General features: G+C 43.7%; 1 protein-coding gene across 1 annotated transcript in view; it reads left to right on the top strand.

The window, feature by feature from the left end:
* Window positions 1-23221: 23221 nt before the first annotated feature.
* Window positions 23222-23964, top strand: part of LOC109936176 (beta-soluble NSF attachment protein) — a 38904-nt gene continuing 38161 nt past the window's right edge. The window contains exon 1 of the mRNA XM_048601041.1: window positions 23222-23491. Coding sequence (XP_048456998.1) covers window positions 23394-23491 — 98 coding nt within the window. The 5' untranslated portion in view covers window positions 23222-23393. The remainder of the gene's footprint in view (window positions 23492-23964) is intronic.

Raw genomic sequence — 23964 nt, 5'->3', positions numbered from 1 at the left:
ACATCTTTCTGTACATGATTTGTAAAGACCACAGGAGTTCTTCAATAACCCAAGCACAGCATGCCCCCTAAGACACTAGCCTTGGTTATTAGCCCCTGATGTTAGTCCGCGTCCCAGGTACAGGTTGGATCTCTGGGGGGTGTTGCCTCTACAAGATTCCAGATGTCAGCACTTGCTCTGTCATACAGAATAGATCACCGTAAACTGAGCAAGCAAAGAGGTGAACACTTGAATCCAGAGATTTGCATTCGCTGAATGAATAACTGTGAACTGAACTGATGTGTCAGCTCGGAGCATATGCTAAAGATGCAGCTTTCTAACTCAAAGACAAGACTACTGTCACTGAGGCAATGCTGACATCTTGAGGATTTACTGGAGACCCGGCACCTACAACTTTGTGAGAATACTTGATTTCCAAGGTAAAGGCATTCCCCATTTTACGAATGTACAACTTACAAACAAGATCCCATCCATAGGTGTATTAATATTCATTTTAAAGATCTGATATGTGAATGTTTATTCATACTTTTGAACAGCTATTTTGTAATGTCCTGTGTTGTGTTCTGAATTGCGTACAAATTGACTTACGAACACAGTCAGGAGGGGAACCTGTTTGCTACCTCTGGACTGCTTGTAGAATAACACACTTGCCAATTTTAGTTTCAACATGCGGACTGTTGGAAGGATGGTGAGCAAGTTGTGGGAGTCAAAATGTACAATGGGAACTATGAGTTGAATACGCTGTTTTGTGTATAAGCTCAGCTGTGAAACCATTGATATTCCAAAAGTAAGTGGGCCCAAGTTATATGAATAAAGCTATTTTTACCGATTGTCAGGTGAGTGCACAAATTCTGAAGGGGCAAAATGGGAATCTACACCTTATAAAAGCAGGTATCAGCGATATATTTCATTATGTGATGTTGTTAAAGTCACAGGAGATCCTTGGAGAAAGTTATGTCCATTCTTATGTCATGCTACTCTCGGACGTGCTGGTTAAGGGGAGAGTCCACAGAATATGGCATTAAGCTGGAGCCTACTTGATATGCAGAAAGAGAAGACGGTTTTTATATCAGCCCTGTGACTTTAGAATATCTGATCCATTTTATATAGCATGTTCTAGCATGTAAACATTTATGCAACTGTTTTGATCTGATAAAAATAATAATGAACATTAATTGATCACACGACAAAGCAGAGTGACTTTGACTTTAGGTATGTGTGGTATATATTGTTACCTGGATGTCAGATAATACAAGCACTAACTGTACGTAGCTTTGTTGATTTTGTTTTAACCAAAGGTCAGGATATCATAAAATCAGGCAGGTATCATTGCATAATAATCATGTCAATTAAATGTTCCTTATGGGTTGTAAGCAAGTGAAAAAATATACTTCCTTTTTAAAATACCCAATTTTTTCATGAAACTCGTGCCCATTTAAAATTAAAAGAGTTTGGAAGAAGGCTATTTAAAAGATTTCTGAAGAAGAATCATACTGGACTCAAAACATTAGCTCTCTTTCTCTCTCCACAGATCTGCTGAGTTTCTGCAGCAGTTTCTGTGTTGGTGTCAGATTTCCAGAATCCACAACATGAACTTATTTAATATGGTCTCATTCCTTAATTTGGTGTGTTACCATTGTGTGACATAGATACTGTGAATCTGTTTTAGGCTGGCAGTCTAAGATAATCGTTTTAGATAATGCAAAATCTGTGACAAATGTCAGAACATCAGAACATAAATGAGATGAGAATCTGGCTCAGTTGTTGTACATTGCAATCAGAGGGAATGTGTTGTAAATTCCCAGTGGAGCTGAGATGGATTTGTTTCCATAAAACAGTTCAAATAATTAAGGGATGCAAAAAAAAGCAGAGTCAGTACTCTAAACTTTGATATAGTTTATCCTTTTTTTTAAAAAAATGCAATTCTTTATGAATGTTCAATAAAGCAGAACAAAAGTCTTCTACTGCCACCGTGTGGTTTCAGATATTCATTGACATGAATGTCAGTCAAGATCTACCTCTTAGACTTAATGAGCCACGCAGCGTTAGTAATAAATTTTTCACTACAGTCAGTGAGATGTAGCTGTGGTGTTGGTCTTCTGCCATGACTAAGCCCACCATAATATCAGCTGAAGTTAACTCTATAGCTCCCAGTTTACACCAATGAACAACAAGTAAAATTCCTTCCTTAAAGGAAATATTCTTGGAATACATGCAGATTGTGGGATTTGGAGCTGATAATTATAACTACAAAGCTGGCTGACTGTGTGACAATTTAACTTCCTGTACTTTTCTCAGGTTGACACTGTCATTATTAATCGCAGCTCAACTGGTAGCTTGGACTTGGCATAGAAAACAAACTTAATTAGGGCAAAAAATACAAAATTGTAGCTTAGCTGCCATTTAAAGCAGTCCACTTAAAGATAAGTTGCGATATTGAGAGGGGCAATGACTAGAAGTTAGGGGGGGAACATTCTTAGAGGCCTTTAGAATGACTTCAGGCCCAGTCGTGGAGGGTTGAAGAAATAAAGTATGAAGGGAAATAGGAGAGGGTTTCCCATGTGGGACCATGAAATGGAGTCATCCCTGAGGGATTGCTCACATGGCAGCATCTAGATCCTGGCTCCATGGTTAGTAAATTGGACAGGTGGGTAAGTGAGAGATGGACTGGCCCCTTAACATTCAAGGCCACAATTAAACATGGCAATGCAGTATGCTTGAAGGAAGTGGTGGTCGGACTCAATGCCTCTATGCATAATCATTTCTTGCGCTATCCATATATGACACAAATAAGGTATATTGATTCCACTTACTTGAAACTCTCTTGTGAGTTTAGACTGAGTTTAGACCTTGAAAGTGGAGTCCCATATAAAGAGGATAATGAAGAAACTGTTTGGTATACTTGCCTTCATTGGTCAATGCATTGAGTACAGGAGTTGGGAGGTCATGTTCCAGTTGTACAGGACATTGGTTAGGCCACTTTTGGAATACTGCGTGCAATTCTGGTCTCCCTGCTATTGGAAGGATGTTGTGAAACTTGAAAGGGTTCAGAAAAGATTTACAAGGATGTTGCCAGGGTTGGAGGGTTTGAGCTATAGGGAGAGGCTGAATAGGCTGGGGCTATTTTCCCTGGAGCATCAGAGCCTGAGGGGTGACCTTTATGGATGTTTTATAAAATCATGAGGGGCATGGATAGGGTGAATAGCCAAAGTTTTTTCCTTGGGATGGGGAAGTCCAAACCTAGAGGGCATAGGTTTAAGGTGAAAGGGGAAAGATTTAAAAGGGACCTGAGGGGCAACTTTTTCACACAGAGGGTGGTGTGCATATGGAATGAGCTGCCAGAGGAAGTGGTGGAGGCTGGTACAATTACAACATTTAAAAGGCATCTGGATGGGTACATGAATAGGAAGGGTTTAGAGGGATATGGGCCAAATGCTAGCAAATACGACTAGATTAATTTAAGGTATCATGTCAGCATGGACGAGTTGGACTAAAGTGTGTGTTTCTATGTTATACAGTTCTATGACTCTACGTCTGAATTAAATACATAGATGTAGCCTTGGCCTAGGATGCTGAATGCAGAGTGACTGTAATCTCTGGCCATATAATGAGTTCCTGGCCCTTGGCCCATCTGTTTACTGAACTCTTAAAGCAACACTGGTCTTAAGGTGATAATACACAGTATGGACTGACTGCAACATCCAGGAATAGACTCAAACAAAAATGCCCCTGTAGTATAAAGGGGCACATAGATATTATGTGCATTGTTAGAGTACATCCACAGTGATTTCAAATGTTATCAGATCTCATACAACTGGAATTGGAGAGAATAAGGGTCTGATGAAATCCTACAAATATTCAACAGGTAGTGTCAGTCCACTTTCCAGCCCTCTTCTAACAAAGGCACCCAAACCTGATGATGATGATAATGAAAGGTCTACAAGTGATTTTCCAAGGATGCCTGTCGATGCCGAGAAGGATAAGAAAACTGGAATGCAGTCAGCTCAGCTTAGCACACTTGAGAAATACCAGGACCAATTGAACCAGGACCATTCCTCATCACAATGGGCGTTTTGGCACTCTACACCAGCATCCCCCACGACAATGGCATTGCTGCAACAGCCTCAGTACTCAATACCAGCAACTGCCAATTTCCAGACACCATCCTACAACTCATCCACTTCATCCTCAACCACAACGTCTCCACCTTCGACAACCAGTTCTTCATCCAGACACAGAGAACAGCCAAAGGGACAAATTTGCACCCCAATATGTCAACATTTTCATGCACAGGTTCGAACAAGACTTCTTTGCTGAAACAATTACACAGCGATATCAACAAGTTTCATCCCACAATCAGACTTACCATGGACTACTCTTCAGAATCTGTCCCATTCTTGGACACACACATCTCCATCAGGGATGGACACCTCAGTACCTGACTCTACCACAAGCGTATGGATAGCCTCACAATGCTGCACTTCTCCAGCTTCCACCGTAAACATATTAAAACAGCCATCCTCTACGGCCAAGCTCTACATATACACAGGATCTGCTCAAATCAGGAGGAATGCAATGGACACCTAAAGGTGCTGAAAGACACTCTCATAGGAATGGGATAGAATGCTCAACTCATCGATCGCCAGTTCTGACATACCACAGCAAAAAACCGCAATGACCTCCTCAGAAGGCAGGCACAAGATACAACTGATAGGGTACCTTTTGTCATCCAGTATTTCCCCGGAGCGGAGAGACTACGCCATGTTCTTTGCGGCCTTCAGCACCTCGCCAAGGTCTTCCCTACGCCTTCAAACAACCGCCAAACCTTAAACAGACCACTGTTCACAGCAAACTACCCAGCTTTCAGGACAGCATTGACCATAACACCACACAGCCCTGTCATGGCAACCTCTGCAAGATATGTCAGATCATTGACATGGGCACTACCATCACACGTGGGAACACCACCCACCACATACAAGGCAGATACTCATGAGACTCGGCCAATGCTGTCTAACTCACATGCAGCAGGCAAGGATACCCTGTGTCATGGTATATTGGCGAAACCATGCAGATGCTATGACAAAGGATGAATGGACACCGCGCAATCATTGGACAGGAACATTCCTTCCCACTCTGGGAATACTTCAATTGTCAAGGGCACTCAGCCTCCTGTAAGGGTCTCCAAGGCAGACTCCAGGATACACAACAATGCAGAATCGCCGAGCAGAGACTAATAGCCAAGTTCCGTACCCATGAAAACGACCTCAACTGTGATCATGGATTCATGTTGCGCTACAGGTGACCCCACCACACTATTCTGTATCTGTAAAATCTTCCTTACTGTCCTGTTTTCACAGTATCACCTCTCTCACACTCTCTCTTTCTCTTTCTCTCTCTCTCTCTCTCACACACACACTCACACACACAAACACACACACACACACACACACACACAAACACAAACACACACACACACAAACACAAACACACACACACACACACATACACACACACACACACAAACACACACACACACTCACACACCTATGGGTTGATTCCTTCCATTCAAGATGTTAGTCCATTTACAGAAATGTTCCATTTTTTTCAAAAAACATACAATTTGTAGTCTCAGTCAGTCAGTGTGGCATTTTATAAATTCCTGCTTTCGGAATAAAACCAGCCTTATTCCAGGTTAAAACTCAGAGATAGATTCTGAACAAGGCCTCACACCTACAATTCAGTATCTGACCTGAAATATCACCTTTTCTATCTCTGCCTGACTGATATTTGGAAAGTTAGGCAGACACTGATAAAACCTTTAATTATTTCGGGGCAGTGACTTGAAACAGATTCTGGAATTTGCATCTTAATCAATCGAAGCGTGAGTCTCCTTTCTAACAGAGTTCTCCATCACCCATTTTATGTTTGTTCACTCCACTCACACCAGTTGTATGATCCTTTGATCTTTCTGTCTATAAACTCTGTCTGCATGCCCTCTCTCATTGAACCTGGCGAAGGAGCAGTGCTGCGAAAGCTTGTGATTTCAAATAAACCTGTTGGACTATAATCTGGTGTTGTGTGATATTTGACTGTACCAAAACCAATGGCTCTTCCAATTGACCAAGTGGCTGTTATGGAACAAATGCCTAATAATGTTGAATCTGTAATGAAGCCTGCGAACCGGAAAGCTACAGATCTTCATATTGATACATTTACACAGGAAGGAGTCATTTTTCTGAATACCCAAGCTTCCTTTACAATGGAGATTGGTAACACTACAAATTGTGCTGAGGATTTAGAGGTGCTCTTGTCTGATGAGGAGTCGATTGACACTGAGGAGAGCATAGTAGCAAAAATTCCTACAGAATGAGCAGGAAGATCAATAACTCTTCTTCAGAGTATTGCTTGTTCTTCATTCATCAGATTCATTTATGGATAAGCCATTATTTAATTTTTCATTTGTTTCAGGAGCTGAAGATGTAGCTGTACAATTCTTCACAAGAGCTGACTGAGATTCTTTTTTTTTCAGTAGGAGCGGCTAATAGTTTCTCCTTTCCCCAGTGTTCTAGAAAGAAGAAGGAAACGAAAGCGGAGAAAATGAAAATCTCTGTCCATCATTTTTCTACATTGATTGAGAATCAGAAGTCTCAGTCTGCTGATATCTCCTTCCAAGGAGAAGCTTATACCAAGCATTCATCCTCCAATGAAGCTGTGAACACAGTTGGAAATTGATGCCTCTTGTGTAAGAGAGTGTGGGGGTTGGGGGAACAAGGGTAGGATAAATATGCAAATAGTTTACGGGTAGAATTAAAGACTTGGACGATGGTGAGAAATATGAGGTCGGTGAGATCAGATGAAGGACAAATGGGGGCATAATGGTGACATTGCTAGAGTAGTATTCCAGAGACTGAGACTAATGCTATGGGTCCAAGGGTTCAAATCCCACCTAGATCTCTGAATTCTATGCAAAGCTGCCTTAAGGTGACCATTTAACTATTGTGGATTGTTATTAAATGAAAAGAACAACCTGGCTCACTAATGTCCTTTAGGGAAGGAAACTGCCATCCTTGTCTGGTCTGGTCTACATGTGACTCCAGACCCACAGCAATGTGGTTGACTCTTCACCTACTGTCTGAAATGGCCCAGTAAGTCACTCAGTTGAAGGGGAATTAGGGATAAGTGATAAATGCTGGCATAGCCAATGATTTCCGAATCCTATGAATGAATTTACAAAATGTCAGGTCTCAAGTCGTTAGAACCTGAGAGAGAAAAATTTAAATGAAGCCCTGTGACAGTCTACTTTGTAAGGCAAGGTGAGACTACTAGACACTATATATTTTTACTGAATGTACCTGCTCGCCAAAGTCTGTCCAATTTACATTTCTCCTCCATCTGAGGATGAAATTAAGAAAAGTAACTGCCCTCTTTTGCATTATACACATTTTTGGGGCACATATTGGAACTACAGCAGACAACTGTAGGCTTTAAAACACCTAAATATTCCAATAGCATAATACTAGAAGATGATAAAGTCAGTCATTTATTGTGATTCTGGCTGCCCTGTGGCTCCCTTCTGTTGTTTTCTACCACTTTTGTAGGCCTCTGGTGCCACGGTGGTAGTGACCCTACCTCTGAGTCAGGAGGTCTATGTCAAATACTGGATGAACTCCACCAGGGCAATCTAGAGATCTTTCCAAAATGAAGATGTTGGTGAGGAGTGATGTCTGGCGCCAGGATTGGATGCAGTCATAGCTGCCTTGGTGAGGATAGTGCCCAGTGTGTCAAGAAGGATAAAAATTACTGTCAGCAACTCCCCGACATCCATGGGAATGGCTGGGTAAACCCTGGAATTGGTTACGTACAGTTTCTTTCATGGCTTCAATGTTCAACCAAAGTGGTTGAGCATTGGGTCCATTTGTCAAACATTGGGATGATGATAGAAAAACGGTGTGCATCCTTTTCAACACATGGAGTCTGGAAGCGTTGGCTACAGATAATGGGCCATCGTTTACCAGCAGGGAGTTCGGTTATTTCTTAGAATCGAATGCGATTCGACATAAAAGGACAGCTCCATACCACCCATCATTCAATGGCCTGGCAGAAAGAGCAGTCCAAACTTTAAAGGCAGGCTTGAAGAAACAGCTTTTACAGCCTTGTTACATACCAACCTGTCCCAGTTCCTATTTGGTTACAGGACTACCCCACCTGCAACTATAGGGATGGCACTGGCAGAGCTGCTAATGGGAAGAAGACTCTGGATCAGGTTAAGTCTGATCTTCCCGGACCTGGGGAGGAGGGTGAAATGTCATCAGGAACGTCAATGATAGACACAAAGCTCTACCATGCGAGAGAGGCAGTTTGATAATGGGGTCTGGACCAGTGATGTATAAAGTTCAGGGAGGTCCGATCGTCCTTATCAACGTTATAAAAGCTGCAAATTCACAAATAGTGTGGGAGTAAAACATGCCCCGCCCCTCAGAAAGGAACCCATGGATTCACCCTCTACATCAAGCATTGATGAGTCCTCAGAATCTGAGATGGACATGACCGATGTAGCCACCGTGATGTCTTTGCCACCGGAAGAAGCGAATGAAATTCTCCAGAGGCACACCGAGCACAAGAGGTGAACACCTGTGCGTTACACGCCACCTGTAGGTGACGCAGAGTCGGGGGAACCTGACCCAGTGCTAAAACTCACCAGAAGGCTTTTGAAACCTAAAGGACCGTCCTATGCCCTGGGACTCAGAGGGGGAGGGATATAGTGATTGTAATAAGGTCAGCCCAGGTGGACTTCATTGAATATGAGTTCCCTGATTGGGGCTGTTAATCTAGTCCAATCAGGGAGCCCTGGCTGACAGAATATAAAGGGAGTGTCAGCGATACTAACATTCTGGTAGGTGACTCTGAATGAGGCAAATACTAGTCAAGGACTTTTCATGTGTAAATAAAGGGTGACTTGGTGACTGGATACCAACCTTTATGTGTATTTCAGAAGTGTATAAGTCTCAGTATCTCTTTTTTGCTCTAATTCTCAGAGAGAAGAAATGTAAGGCAATTAGACCTGTAAGAAATTATTCAGGAGTTTTCTATTTGTGAATCGAAGCCAAAGCCAGAATTTCGAATTACACCCGTCAAAATACCACAAATACAGTAGAGTCAAAAACAGTTTCTTTTAAGTCATTTCCTTCTTGGGATATTGGCAGTGACCTGAAAGGTGTGGTATTGCCTCACTAGGTTGTTGGCATTTCTCTGGTATTGCACCTGGAGTGCCTGGGGTTGTACGCACATAGTGAAAGTTTGTAGCTCAATGCCACCCTCTCAAAGATGATTAGGAATGGGTAATTAATTCCAGCCTTGCTGGTGACAGCCACATGCCCCAAATGAACAAGCAACAAGAAAAACAGGTCAGATCTCAGAGGCTCTGCTCCACAAAGGAAGTTACATCTGCATCTTAGTCACATGGCAGTTTTGAAACATGCCTTAGAGTAACTGAAACAGATGGAAAGGTCGGGGTGAAGCTCAATATTATTCCCTAGTGCCACGTGCAAAGTAGGATTTGACACATTTTACCATTAACCAAGCAGATGGTGAAACTGCAATCATCTACACTCGTCACTCGCTGACAGGGAGAATTCCTGAATCAGGCAGCATACCTCTTGTGGATGCTTTGACTCTTGACCTTCAGGATTTTGGTGACTGTTTTGAGACAACGTTGGTAGGCAGCTTCCGGGAGCCTCAAAATCTGGGTCTGCTGGGTCCAGCTGAGAGTGTCAGTTTCACCTCCAGCCTTTCAGTTGGCACTCAGAACAGGGGACATGCCTAGCATCTGTCTTTGAGATGCCATCCTCTTTATTGTTTGGTGACAGTACTTTTGACTCTTCTAGTTTGTTCCTTCTGGCTGTGCAGGTGTCAAAGGACAGGCACTTGAATGGTTAATGGCGCCTGCTACAGAATCTTCTGGCGATTCAAAAGCTTTCAGGCAAAGACCGTAGAGAGAAGGTTTAGTCAATATGTTTGAGCTTCTGTGGTAAGTTGTGATGTAACTGTGCCCTCAGCATACAGCACGGAAACAGACCCTTCGCCCAACCAGTCCATGCCGACCATAATCCCAAACTAAACCAGTCCCACCTGCCTGATTTGGCCCATACCCCTCCAAACATTTCTTATCCATGTGCTTATCTAAGTATCTTTTAAACGTTGTAACTGCATTGTTCCAGCATTCACCACTTCCTCTGGAAGTTCATTCCACACACGAACCACTCTGTGTAAAACGTTGCCCACCCCCAGCTCTGGTCGCCCAGTTATAGGAAGGAAATTATCAAGGTGGAGAGGGTTCAGAAGAGATTTACCAGAATGTTGCAAGATATGGAAGGTTTGAGTTATAAATAAAGGCTGGATATGCTGGAGAGAGATAGTAGGAACTGCAGATGCTGGAAAATCTGAGATAACAAGGTGTAGAGCTGGATGAACACAGCAGGCCAGGCAGCATCATAGGAGCAAGAAGGCTGACGTTTCGGGCCTAGACCCTTCATCAGAAATGGGGGAGGGGAAGGGGGTTCTGAAATAAATAGGGAGAGAGGGAGAGGCGGATAGAAGCTGGATAGAGGAGAAGAGGAAACATGCAGGTCAAAGAGGTGGGGATGGAGCCAGTAAAGGTGAGTGTAGGTGGGGAGGTAGGGAGGAGATAGGTCAGTCCAGGGAGGATGGACAGGTCAAGAGGGCGGGATGAAGTTAGTAGGTAGGAAATGGGGGTGCGGCTTGAGGTGGGAGGAGGGTTTAGGTGGGAGGAAGAACAGGTTAGGGAGGCAGGGAAGGGCTGGGCTGGTTTTGGGATGCGGTAGTGGGAGGAGAGATTTTGAAGCTTGTGAAATCCACATTGATACCATTGGGCTGCAGGGTTCCCAAGCGGAATATGAGTTGCTGTTCCTGCAACCTTCGGGTGGCATCGTTGTGGCACTGCAGGAGGCCCAGGATGGACATGTCATCTGAGGAATGGGAGGGGGAGTTGAAATGGTTCGCGACTGGGAGGTGCAGTTGGGAGGTATCAATGGTATCAATGTGGATTTCACAAGCTTCAAAATCTTCCCTCCCCCTATCGCATCCCAAAACCAGCCCAGCCCGTCCCCGCCTCCCTAACCTGTTCTTCCTCCCACCTAAACCCTCCTCCCACCTCAAGCCGCACCCCCATTTCCTACCTACTAACCTCATCCCACCCCCTTGACCTGTCCATCCTCCCTGAACTGACCTATCTCCTCCCTACCTCCCCACCTACACTCACCTTTACTGGCTCCATCCCCGCCTCTTTGACCTGCCTGTTTCCTCTCCACTATCTTCTCCTCTATCCATCTTCTATCCACCTCTCCCTCTCTCCCTATTTATTTCAGAACCCCCTTCTCCTCCCCCATTTCTGATGAAGGGTCTAGGCCTGAAACGTCAGCCTTCCTGCTCCTATGATGCTGCTTGGCCTGCTGTGTTCATCCAGCTCTACACCTTGTTATCCCTGGATATGCTGGGACGTTTTTTTCCACTGGAGCTTAGAATGTCGAGAGGCAAGACTAGGGGGCACATTTTTAAGGTGAGAGAAGAGAGATTTAAAAAAAACATGAGCGACAATTTTTTTACACAGAGTGTGGTCCACATGTGGAATGAATTTCCTGAGGAAGTGGTGGATGTGGATACAATTACAACATTTAAAAGACATTTGGATAAGTACATGAATAGGAAAGGTTTGGAGGAATTGGGCCAGGAGCAGGCAGGTGGAATTAATTTAGTTTGGGATACGTTCAGCATGGACTGGTTGGACCGAAGGGTCTGTTTCCGTGCTGTATGACTCCAAGACTCATATCTTTTTCAAATCTTTCTCCTCTCACCTTAAAGATATGCCCCCTAGCCTTGAAATCCTCCACCCTCGGGAAAAGATGCCTGCCGTTCACCTTTATCTATATCCCTCATTATTTTATAAACCACTCATCAGCCCATTGACCCAATTGATTAATATATGTACTAGTACTCTCTAGGAGGTTGGAACCTGGGCAGCTCAGAACATGCTTATTCCTGTACGGCAAGGAAGGATTGAACCTGGAATACCTGGAATGCCTTACCATCATGTCAATAAACCTGGACTGAAAGAAAAGCAGAAGTCAGCTCTGAGCTTGCAGATTTAAAGAACACATACTGTAAAGTATTGACAGCAGTGGAGACACCCAATTAAATTGTTTTCTTCAGAGGAACCTGAAGAGCCACAAGGCAACATTGAACAATCACATGGAAAGGTTGAACCACAAGACAAGAATCCTTAGATGTTTTTAGGAGTACAATGATTCGAAGTGAAATAGAGGAATACCCACCTGAAAAGAGGTGAACTCAGAAGTGGCAGAAGTATCTGTGCCCGATCATCAATCCCTACCCATCTCCAAAGTTTCTGTCGAAGATGTGATACATGCACTTAGGTGGGAAAGTGCAGCTCCACAGGTGCAAAACGGCCTCAGGTCTCCATTTGAATCAGCTCTAACCCCAGATCAGTACTGTCTTATACACAGAGCTGAAGAGATCATGATGTGGAGGTGCTGGTGTTGGACTGGGGTGGACAAGGTCAAAAATCATATGACACCAGGTTATAATCCAGCAGGTTTAAGTGAACACGCAAGCTTTTGGAGCATTGCCCTTTCCTCAGGTGTAAGGAGAGAGGAAGTACCAAGACACAGAATTTATATGTAAAAGATCAAAGGATTATACAACTGATTCGAATGTATTTAATACCCTACATTGGCTGGCTGACTCCCTCCTGTTAAATCTTTAATCAGTTAGAAAGGAGATGCAGGTTTCGATTGATTAATATGCAACTCTCTGAATTTTTCATGTCAATGTCCTGAGATAACCAAAGGTTTTAACAATGAATACAAGAGGTGACATCTCAGGTCAGACAATGCCTTTTGGTGTCAGGCTTTGTTTAGAAACTATCTGTGTTTTAACATGGAGTCAGACTGGTTTTATTTCCAAAGCAGGAACTTAGAAAATGCCCCACTGACTGACTGCGTCCACAAATTGTGTGCTTTTTGAACAAAATAGAGTGTATCTGCAATTACAAATCTGCAAATGCAAATTCACCCCATAGATTGGTGTGTGTGTATTTGTGTGTGTGTGTGTGTGTGTGTGTGCGTGTGTATGTATGTGTGGGAGAGTGTGAGTGTGTGTGTATGTGTCTGTCTGTGTGCATGTGTGTGTGTGTATGTGTCTGTGCATGTGCGTGTGTTTGTGTGTGTGTGTGAGAGAAAGTGAGTGTATTTGTGTGTGTGTGTGTGTGCGAGAGAGAAAGTGTGTGTATTTGTGTTTGTGTGTGTTTGTGTGTGTGTGTGTGCGCGCATGTGTGTGTCAGTGTGTGCGTGTGAGAGAGTGTGTGTGTGTGTGAGAGAGAGAGAGAGACAGAGAAAATGTGTGTATTTGCCTGTGTGTATGTGTGTGTGTGTGTATGCGCGCGTGTGTGAGAGAGTGTGTGTGCGAGAGTATAGTGTAGTGGGGTCACCTGTATTGCGACATGAACCCAAGATCATGAACAGGTGAAATGCAGACGCGTGCTCGGCAGATTTTCAGTCAGTCCTAGCAGTCTTCAATGCTTAGCTTAGTCCGAAGGACCTCATTAATGAATGCACCCAGTCCCAAGGAGCAGCCAGCAGCCTTGTTACAGACTGCTGAAGATTTAAATAAGGCAGCCATATTATGTAATGCTGCAATACTGAGGGATGAGCTTATACGCATTTATAAGGGCATGGTCTCTGTTTACTGAAGCCCAAATAGATTGTAGAGATTGGATCCAGGTCGATCTCATTGACAACGAGGTCCTTGATTGGGTTTGTTAACCTGGGCCATGGCTGACCACTATAAACAAAGGATTTAGAATCTCCTCAGTCCACGCGACTGGTTCGAGCTGCCTAGCCATAGCCAGTGTACTGTACACAAGTAAATAAAGGGTGACTCGGTGGTGGGATACCAGTCTCTGCGCAGTTATTTCAATGATGGAGGAAGCAATCTAATGGATAAAACAAAACTGGGTGCAAGGTACAAAGCCGTGATACAACTTGACACAAAGTTTGAACCCATACGTTGGCTACAACCAAATGGCATTTGCCTCTGCAACAGGAAACCTGTCAAAAATGAGGACAATGCAGGGGGCGCCACTGTGTAATGCTGGCGTTGTGGCGGAGAGAAACATCCCAAGTGCCAAAATTGTCCAGGAGGGGGTGTGTCTGTGATTCAGCCCACTTCAGCAGGTCAGCAATACAAGATCATCTGTTAAAAGTAAATCAAACAGAATCCAGCAAATTGAGCATAAAAGAAGTGGAAATTACAGATTTTCTCAGTCATGTGGATGTCATTGGCGCCGCAAAAGAAGACAGAAGGGTGGCATGGTGACTTACTGGTTAGCACAGCTGCCTCATAACACCAGGGACCCAGGTTCGGTTACACCCTTAGGTGACTGTCTGTGTGGAGTTTGCACATTCTCCCTGTGTCTGCGTGGGATTCCTCCCACAGTCCAAAGATGTGCAGGTTAGGGGGATTGGTCATGGGAAACATAGGGTTACAGGGGTTGGGTGGGATGATGTTTGAAGGGTTGTTGTGAACTTGATGGACCTAATGGCCTGCTTCAACATGGTAGGGATTCTATGATAATGATCTGAACTAGGGTCAATAATTATGAAAGTGAAGAATTTCAATGTCGCCTTTGTTCTTGATTTAGGAGTAACCATTACTGTGTTGCCCAACACTTTAGAATGGCTGTGAATTGTACACGTTTGACCAACAAAAATCAGGATTCAGAGTCTGGGTGATCACACCCTTTCCATTAAAGATCATTTTGAAGCAATACTTTGCAACAATGGTAAATTTGTTAAGTAGCTCATTTGAATCTCACCAAATCAGATTAAACCCTTGTCGAGTTGACAAGTATGTATCAAACTTGCCCTCCTGGATTGGTTATCAAATGTTCCGAGCCAGGTAAAAGACACTCTGTGCCAAGATAATGACTGCCTTGTGGGGCATGAGATATTGCCCCAGACTCTTCAGTAACATAAATTTTCATCCACAGAAGACAATCTATGAAGATCTCCCATAGCTTTCTCCACTTATTGAACTTTCATTCCGAGGAAACTGAATAACATCTCATGGAGAAATTTTGTAGCTTTTCGAACAGTTTGATCAACTTCCTGACCCTTCTCCAGTTGTGTCAGAAGAAGATGATCCTCTTTCTTCAAACAGATCTGCCCAAAATTCATCCAGAGGGTGAATCTGATAACATGCAATGATTGGGTCCAGTTTCATCGTCCTGAGGTATCAGATTCTTCTGTTCCTGATGCAGTACACCATGATCTGTCTAATATTCTATCAGACCAGATTAAGCAGAATTAGAAGCATTGAATCCCTACAATGTAGAAATAGGCCCTTCGGCCCACCAAGTCCACGGCAATCCTCAGAGCATCCCACCCAGACCTATCCCCCTATAACCCACCTAATCTACACATCCCTGAACACTATGGGCAATTTAGCATGGTCAACCCACCTAGTCTGCACATCTTTGGACTGTGGGAGGAAACTCACCCAGACACAGGGAGAATGTGCAAACTCCACACAGACGGTCGCTGGAGGGTGGAATTGAACCCAGGTCCCTGGTGCTGTGAGGCAACAGTGCTAACCACGGAGCCACCGTGCTGCTCCTGAGGCAGTAGATTCTTCAGCTACTCCTATGCTGATGCCAGTTTCTGTGTCTAACTCTTTTAATTAAGAAACTCCGTGGTTGTCCACTGAGGATGAGTTGGAATTTCCAATGATTCCAGCCTCACATGTGGTCACAAAGATCTTGCATTTGGCTGCCAACAGGGTGTGGCTGAAGAGATTGGCCAACAGTACAAGGAACAAAATGCTCTACATGTCCACAGTACTGAAGGAGGAGAAGAGTGTTCCTCTTCTGTACGAGAGCCCAAAACTCTTCATGTTCATGCACGCAACTGGCTGCAGTGGCATGAAAACTTACTGGAAAGGCTGGATATGCAGCAAATCGGGTGGAGGAAGTTGCTGTTTATTTCTTCAGAGGTGGAGTATTATTTTTGAAATTTGAGGCTTTGCTAGAGGCTATTTGAGTAATCATGCTTCTACTAATTCAGTATTGCCATCCATCTGGCTTCAATTTACACCTCATCAGCAGATTATTAATTATAAGAATGCACATTACAGATTATGGTCTCAAACAACCATGTGGGCACTAATTGCCTCCTTGTCACGTTGGCTCAGAAAATGCTATCAGAACAAAACACTTGAAAACACGTTTCCATTTCACAACTGCATTCCATAGGAAGCACAGCTTCTACCTTCACACACTAAACTGTAATTAGGCAATGACATGCTTAGTGATGTGGAAAGGAGCCTTTTCTTTGTGTGAGGGTGGGGAGCTATCGTGGTGGCTTACTGGCAGAGTTCTGCATCCCTAACTTAGATTGAAAACATTACTTGTACAATGTACATTTGGATAAGGTGTTATACCTCAGAGTTTCGTTTGGAGGCATGATATTGACCTCCTTGAGAAACTTTCATGCCATATTGTGTGAAAGCATAACATGCAACTTCATTGTAATGAACGAGAAGGCTCAGTGTTTTGAGGTTGCCTCCAACAAGGTGTTTTGCTAGATGTTGCAAAGCTTATTTTACCCCTTTAATGTAAGAAACCTAGTGTTGATATTTGTCTATTGAAAAATCCAACATTCATTTGTTACAACTAACCTATAATGGATAAACATTATATTCCTTATATTAGCATTTAGGCAAATATTAGGCAAGTTTTCTTTTCTTATTTCACAAGACAAGAACACCGCTGGGTAGACCAGCACATATTGCTCATCGCTAGTTGGCCAGAGGGCAGTTAAGAGTCGACCACATTGATGTGGGTCTGTTGTAGGCCAGACCAGGTAAGGATGGCAGCTTTCTTCCCTAAGGACATTAGTGATCCAGATGGGTTTTCCCCCGGCAATCAACAATGAATTCACAATCATCATTAGACTTTTAGCTCCAGATTTGTATTCAATTTAAATTCCACCATTTGCTGTGACAGGATTTGAACCCTGGTCCCCAGGAGATTAGCTAGGTTTCTGGATTAACAGTCCAGTGATAAAAACCACTGGGCCATTGCCTTCCCATTCTAGTAGCTTACTACAGAGTTTTATGATTCCAGTAGAGTGGTATGCTTCAAGTCATCTAAAGGAAGGTGGAGTATGAGATCTTAATGGTCTAAGGTCACATGCTATGATACAGTGATGATATCACAAGCACGACTCTAAAAGGTATACTCACAGACTGACTATGAGGCACAACACTCAGAAATTCTTTCAAGATAATTGTGTTAACTTACCACATTTCCTGTAAATTATTTGCTCACGTATCTTATATTTAAGTCACCATGGCTGGAGCCATTGTGGCCTTTACTACTTCATCAGCAAGAGTAGCCTCCTCTAGCGGCTGCCGCACAACCTCCAGAGGGAGAAACAAAAAGTGAAAACCCACCAAAAAAGACAAAGGAGTTTGATGTTCTACAGACCTTGCTGACAGTTTTTTCAACTCTCTGAAAGACAGAACTGACACTGTTTAAGGTTGTTCCAGGCTGTCATCATTATCATCTGCTGCAGCAGGACCTGTGATCAGGAAGACTTGGTGACAATCTCCATCCCAGCAGCCCTCAAGGTCAGAGCTGGCCTGCAGTTTGACACCAGTAGCTTGTTTCAAGGAGAAACTCAGGACCTATGAGGTGTCTCCCAGCACTTGGCCCTTAAGTACATCCAGGATGTTACTGATGCCATGTTGTCCAGGGTGCAGTTCTTATAATCCTTCTCCTGTGATGAAGAGAGTCAAGCAGTCTGAGCTTCTCCACCATCACGAGTTTCCCCTGGTGCAGAACTCTATTGAATGAACCCATATTGCTTTGAGAGTACCCCACCACCAACCTACAGTGTTCATCGATGGAAAAGACTTTCACTTCATCAATATTCTGATTATATGTGACCATTGAGGCCAAATTTTGGAAGTGTGCGCTAGATATCTAAGGAATTGGCCATTACCCTTAGATACTCTACAACCCATGGACTCCTGAACCCTAAGGCAACGCAAGGCAAGGTAAGAAAAGTCAACTTTCTTGCTCCTCTGATGCTGCCTGGCCTGCTATATTCCTCCAGCTCCACACTGTGTTGTCTCTGACTCCAGCATCTGCAGTTCTTGCTATCTCCAAGTAATGTAAGGAATGTTTTAGGTAGGCTCAAAGTGACTGAAAGTAAGTGAATAAGCCAGAAATGCTGCCTAGTCCAATCCAGGAGCTGTGTGCGTCCTTGTGTGCACAGTATCCTTGCTGCAGTATTACAATGATTGGTGTCATTGTACTCTGAGATTCAGCATTGAAGTGTAGAAGCAAACCTGTATGTAGATGGAAGATGTGCCATGAGTGTCCTTGGAGGCTGGCACAAAGCAGGTGCCAATATCTGTGGATGTAAGGTGCATGAAGCTGATGCCCACTAATTGTATCCTGAGGTGCTGTTGTGTGGTGATCATCAAGGAGGTCCTTTAGAGCAAGGTAGCCACTCTGACTTCCATGTCGACAATTCTCAGTGTCTAGGTTTGCTCACTGCAGCTGCTACAATAGAAAGCTGCGTATTAATATGGCGAGACGTGCAGTGCATAAGGTCGTTAACAAGCAATAATCTCCCCTTAATAAGCAACTCGCTGCTGCCTGGTGAGAACCTCACCCCGATGTTCGGAACTTAGTTAAAAGATGCAGAGTGTTGTTCCCGACGCTGTGATAGGCCCTGTTGGACTTGCTGTGCACTTCTGCCGCAAACCTCACCAGAGACCAGATCGTTCAGGCACTCTTAAGATTCCACGTAATGTTTCATGTCTGTGATCTTTCATCCAGAACAGAAAGAAATTTGAGATTTAACAGGCTTTTAAGCAAGTGAATGCATGTTAACTTTTATCAATACAGCATTGTTCCCACGGGCAAATCACAGTTTAGCTGCAGTAATGCCCAGTGTACAGTTCTGAAGACTTTAGTCTTTAAATGAAAAACCATCAAAAATGAAGCATTTAAGCCTTAAAACTAGAGGTCATTTCATAAAAGTAAAGGATCGTCCACTTAAAACAGAGATAAGGGGAATTCTTTTTTCTTCCAGAGGATTGTGAGTCTTTGGAACTCTCTTCCTCAAAAGGAGGTGGAAGCAGAGACTTTGAATAATTTTATGGCCAAGGTGGATAGATTCTTGATAAGCAACAGGGAATAACTTGATCAGCCATGAGCTCACTGAATGGGGCTGCGGACTCGAAGGGCCGAGCGGCCCGCAGTTGCGTCTAATTTGTATGTTTCTAAGCGTATACAACGATACCCTGTCTTGCTTCAGTCTCTTGGTTCAGTCCATTTGCACCTTGAAACTCATTCGATCAATCTCATGAGGGGAAATTGCTTTCGCATTGCCAAAGCCACAGCTCAGTTTATATGTTCCAATACATCTTGGTGTTTCAGGCCATGACTACAGTATAGATCTCATTGCAAAATATAGGACACTAAAGGGCATATCTGGTACAAATTGAACTGTTGATAGTTTGCTGTCAAATATGGTTTGCAAAGGTTGGGTTGTAGCAAACCTGGAATTAAGAGAAACTTTGTGGAGTGTGCTGGCAGACCCCAATGATATTCAGGAAGTAGCATAAATTTGACAGTGACATGAGAATTACAGTGTATATTGCAGACCTCTGTAGCTGCAATCTACTATTGACTGATTCATCACTGTCTGCCACATTTGCTGCACTTTTTTAATTCCTGTATCCCTCTCAGGTTTATTCTCTCACCTTTAGCCATTTTCTCGCCTCTCTTATTTTGGTAATCCAATATTTCTTTGCCGCTCTGTGCTCTTCTCTCTTGTCTCATTTCATTGGTACACAGAACCTTTGGGAAGCTACTTGTTGTGAAACCAGAATCGTGTTTCAATAAAAGCTCAAGTGCCTTGTTCTGGTAGCCCTTCAAAGCAAGGAGGAGTTTGAGATGGAATACAGTCTGTGGCAAGAAGCTGTGCAAGGAGTCTTTAAACATGGGGAGGCTATGGAACTGCAGTTACTATGCATAGCATTTTGTTTGAACAGGAGATTCCCTTGCTCTTATCCCCTGTCATGGGGATATTGGAAGGATTTATAAGTTGATGGTCAATCTATATAACCACATTATGAACACAATTTCCTTGGCCATCCAATCCACAGAATGGGACTTGAACCTGGAGCTTCTGGCTTAGAATGAGAGACCTTCTCAAGGGCAAAAAGGACGTGGACATCGCTGGCTGGCCAGCGATGCCCACGTCCCTCAAGTGAATAAAAAACAGCCACTGCTTCACATGACTTCCCTCAAACTCAAATGCAATTGTACAAATAGAGAACAGAAGAAATCTCACCTTTTCCTCCTCCAGAGCAAAAGAGGACTAAGAGATTCAATGAAATCTCATGTAGAGAATAGCTCATGTTGTACATACTGGAGGGCAGGAAAAAATGTTATAAATGGACCACTGTGAGTAACTAAGAGAATTTAATTATAGTGCCAATAGTCTGACCCTTTACATATTTCAAACAGAATCCCAGACCTTGCAAAGGAATGATGTAGCCTTATATCTGCTGTAAGGGATCAGATGCATACAGATATGTGTGCTGCATTAATGTGTTCTGTCTATCTGGCTGTCATTAGTGTGCATTGCCCAAGCTGCCACACACTTTTGTGAGATTCAATCTGTTTTCCTCTGTACAGTATTAAAAATAGAAAACGCTGCAAGTGATTACAGGTCAGGTGAGATCCGTGGAGGGAGAGAAACTGATCTGATATTTCAGGTCGATGGCCTTTTATTAGAACTCGGAGAAATTAGAGATATTCTGAGGAAGCGGTAGGACTCTGGAAGCTTGGGGTCAGGACTGCAGACAGAACAAGGAAAGATCTGAAAACAAAGATGAGAATTGAATGTGCTAATCCATATAGGTCAGTGAACACAGGGGTGATAGGGGAACTGGGTATTTTGGATGGTACCTAGTTTATAAAGGGTAGAAAGTGGGGGACATTGGAATATTTGGGTTTCAAGGGGTTTTTTTATTCCTTTGTGGGATGTAGGAGTCATTGGCTGACCTAGCATTTGTTGCCCTAAATGCCATTGAAAAGCATGATGGTAAACTGTCTTCTTGAACTTCTGCAGTCAGTTTGGTTTAGGTAGACCCACAATGCTGTATGGGGTGGGCGGGAGTTCCAGGATTTTGACCTAGCAACAGTAAAGGAATGATAATATATTCCTAAGTCAGGATATGGATGGCTTGGAGGGGAACTCATAGGGGGATGGTGCTGCCATGTATCAGCTGCCCTTATTGTTCTAGATGGTAGCGTGTTTGGAAGATGCTGTCAAAGGAGCCTTGGTGAATTTCATCAATGCATCTTTTAAATGGTACTTACCACTATTACTGGGCATTAATGGAGGGAGTGAATGTTTGTGGATGTGGTGCCAGTCAAGTGGGCTGCTTTGAGTCAGTTGGCATCAAGTTCCTCAAGTGCTGTTGGATCTACGCTCATTCAGGCAAGTGGAGAATATACTATCACACTCCTGACTTGTGTCTTGGTGGACATGGCTTTGGGAAGATAGGAGGTGGATTTCTCACCAAAGGATTCATAGTCTCTGATCTGCTCTTATACACACAGTATTGACATGACTAGTCCAAATTCAGTTTCTAGTCAAAGGTAACCCACAGGTTATTTTTGACCAGAGGTAAGGAAGGATAAAAAAAATTGCATTTTATCCAATGCAGGTTTTATTCTGAAAACAACAAATGCTGGAGATCACAGTGGGTCAAACAGCATCCATGGAGAGAGAGCAAGCTAACATTTCGAGTCTAGGTGACCCTTCATCAGAGCTGAAATGAAGTGTCGAGGAGGCAACATTTATATTATAGTTGTTATGGGTGGGGATGTGTGGTGGTGATGGATGTAGAGTGCTGTTGGAGAAAAGATTTGATAGTTCAAAGTAAGGGATCAGAATGTGAGAATGGCAGACCAATGGTATATCTAACTGCCAGACTTGAAAAAGAAGACAGTCCCACTAGGGTGGGGGGAGGGGCGAGAGGACATGGTGATAGAGAATGTAACAAGTAAAACTAAAAGAAAGAGAAGAAATGGGAGTTGGTTCACAATTTGAAGGTGTTGAACTCAATATTAAGTCCAGAAGGCTGTAAAGTGCCTAGTCTGAAAATGAGATATTGTTCCTCCAGTTTGTTCTGTGATTTGCTGGAACGAGGACAGACATATGGGCGTGTGAGCAGGATGCTGTTTTAAAAAGACCGGCTATGGGGAGGTCAGGAGTCATGCTTGTGCACAGACTGGAGGTGTTCTGCAAAGTGGTCACCCAGTCTGTGTTTGATTTCTCCAATGTAGAGTAGGCCACGTTGGGTGTAGTGAATATAATACACAAGATTGGAGGAGGTACAGGTGAAATGCAGCTTCACCAGGAAAGACTGTTTCTGCCCTTGACTGGTGAGCAGGGAGGAAATGAAGGGGCAGCTGTTGTATCTTCGCCACCATGGTTACACGGGAAGGTGCCGTGGGAAGACGGATTGGGATTAGTGGTCAATGAATGGACTAGGGTGTGTCAGAGGGAACAATCCTTGCGAAATGCAGACAGGCGGAGTGAGGGGAAGATGTGTTTGGTGTCAGTGTTCTGCTGGAGTTGTCTGAAATGGCGGAGAATGATCGTTTAGTTACAGAGGCTGGTGGGATGAAGACAAGGGGGACCCAGTCATGCTGTTGTGAGTGATGGGAAGGGGCAAGGGTGGAAGCATGGGTGACAGTCCCTGTCAACCACAGTGAGTGGGAAACCACGGTTATGGACAATGCAACCATCATTTTTTCAAACGTTGCCACCAGCAGGAACAGTAATCTTAACATCCATCTGCCCCTGTGCTGCACAAACTCACTACAATCCCTGGCCCGTTGGTGCCCGGAGCGAAGGGTGGCTGGCGGGGCGCGAGCGGCCCTCTGGGACTTGTAGTCCTCGCGCCGGCGGTCGGTCGCCAGTAGTACTGGAGGCTCGAATGGGGGGAGGACTACAATGGCCAGCATGCTTCGCGCGCCGCCTGGTCCCCAGGGAGGGGGCGTGGCCTTCGATCAGCTGGTGGGGCCCAGGACTCAACCACTGCGGGAGGATTAAAGAGCTCTCTCTGTCTCTGGGCAAAGGGGAGAGAGAGAGAGAGAAAAAAGCTTGTAGCATCTGCAAAGGCTTGAACCTGCATTAGTAATAAATTACATGTTGCATTGAAAAAAAAATCCAGGGGATCGAAATTAAAACAAAAACAATAACATGGACAATTCTGGCAAAGAGAAAGAAGCCATGCAACTGATGGCTGATGCAGAGAAGAAGGTGAAATCATCGCATTCCTTTCTTGGAGGTTTGTTTGGGTAAGAGCAGCATCAGTTTAGTTTAGAGTCTGTCTGTTGTGTTTTTTTTCAGGGGGTAGGCTAGCCCTTCTAGCAGACAGGCTTGGGGTTAATACACACCGACTGTTTGCATTGTCAAGTCAATTGGTCATGCATTTTTAAATAAAAAATCTACCAAAATATTCCAGGTTTTTTTTCATATGTATTGCATCTCTGGGGTAGTTATTCTGAAGCGTTCCGCGGATGGAGTCTTCTTTGGAAATACTGCAGTGCTTGCTAGCTGCCATTTTTTTTAACCTCCAGTGAAGGAGAGAGGGATAATTTCAGAACATGTTTTGCTTGGAAACGAAGGGATTTGAGGGAATTGGTGGTATTTCTCTTTTTCGACAATCTGCAGTGCCAGTATCGCATGGGGAGGTTATATAATCATCATCCATCGGGAATTAAACGTTTCCTTTTTTGTGTGTGTGTGTGTGTGTGTGTGTGTTTGGGGG

This window comes from Rhincodon typus, chromosome 9 (assembly GCF_021869965.1).
Source record: "Rhincodon typus isolate 14 chromosome 9, sRhiTyp1.1, whole genome shotgun sequence".
In the NCBI taxonomy this organism is placed as follows: Eukaryota; Metazoa; Chordata; class Chondrichthyes; order Orectolobiformes; family Rhincodontidae; genus Rhincodon; species Rhincodon typus.
The sequence above is the reverse complement of the archived record's forward strand: the minus strand, read 5'-3'. Positions and strand labels throughout refer to the sequence as shown.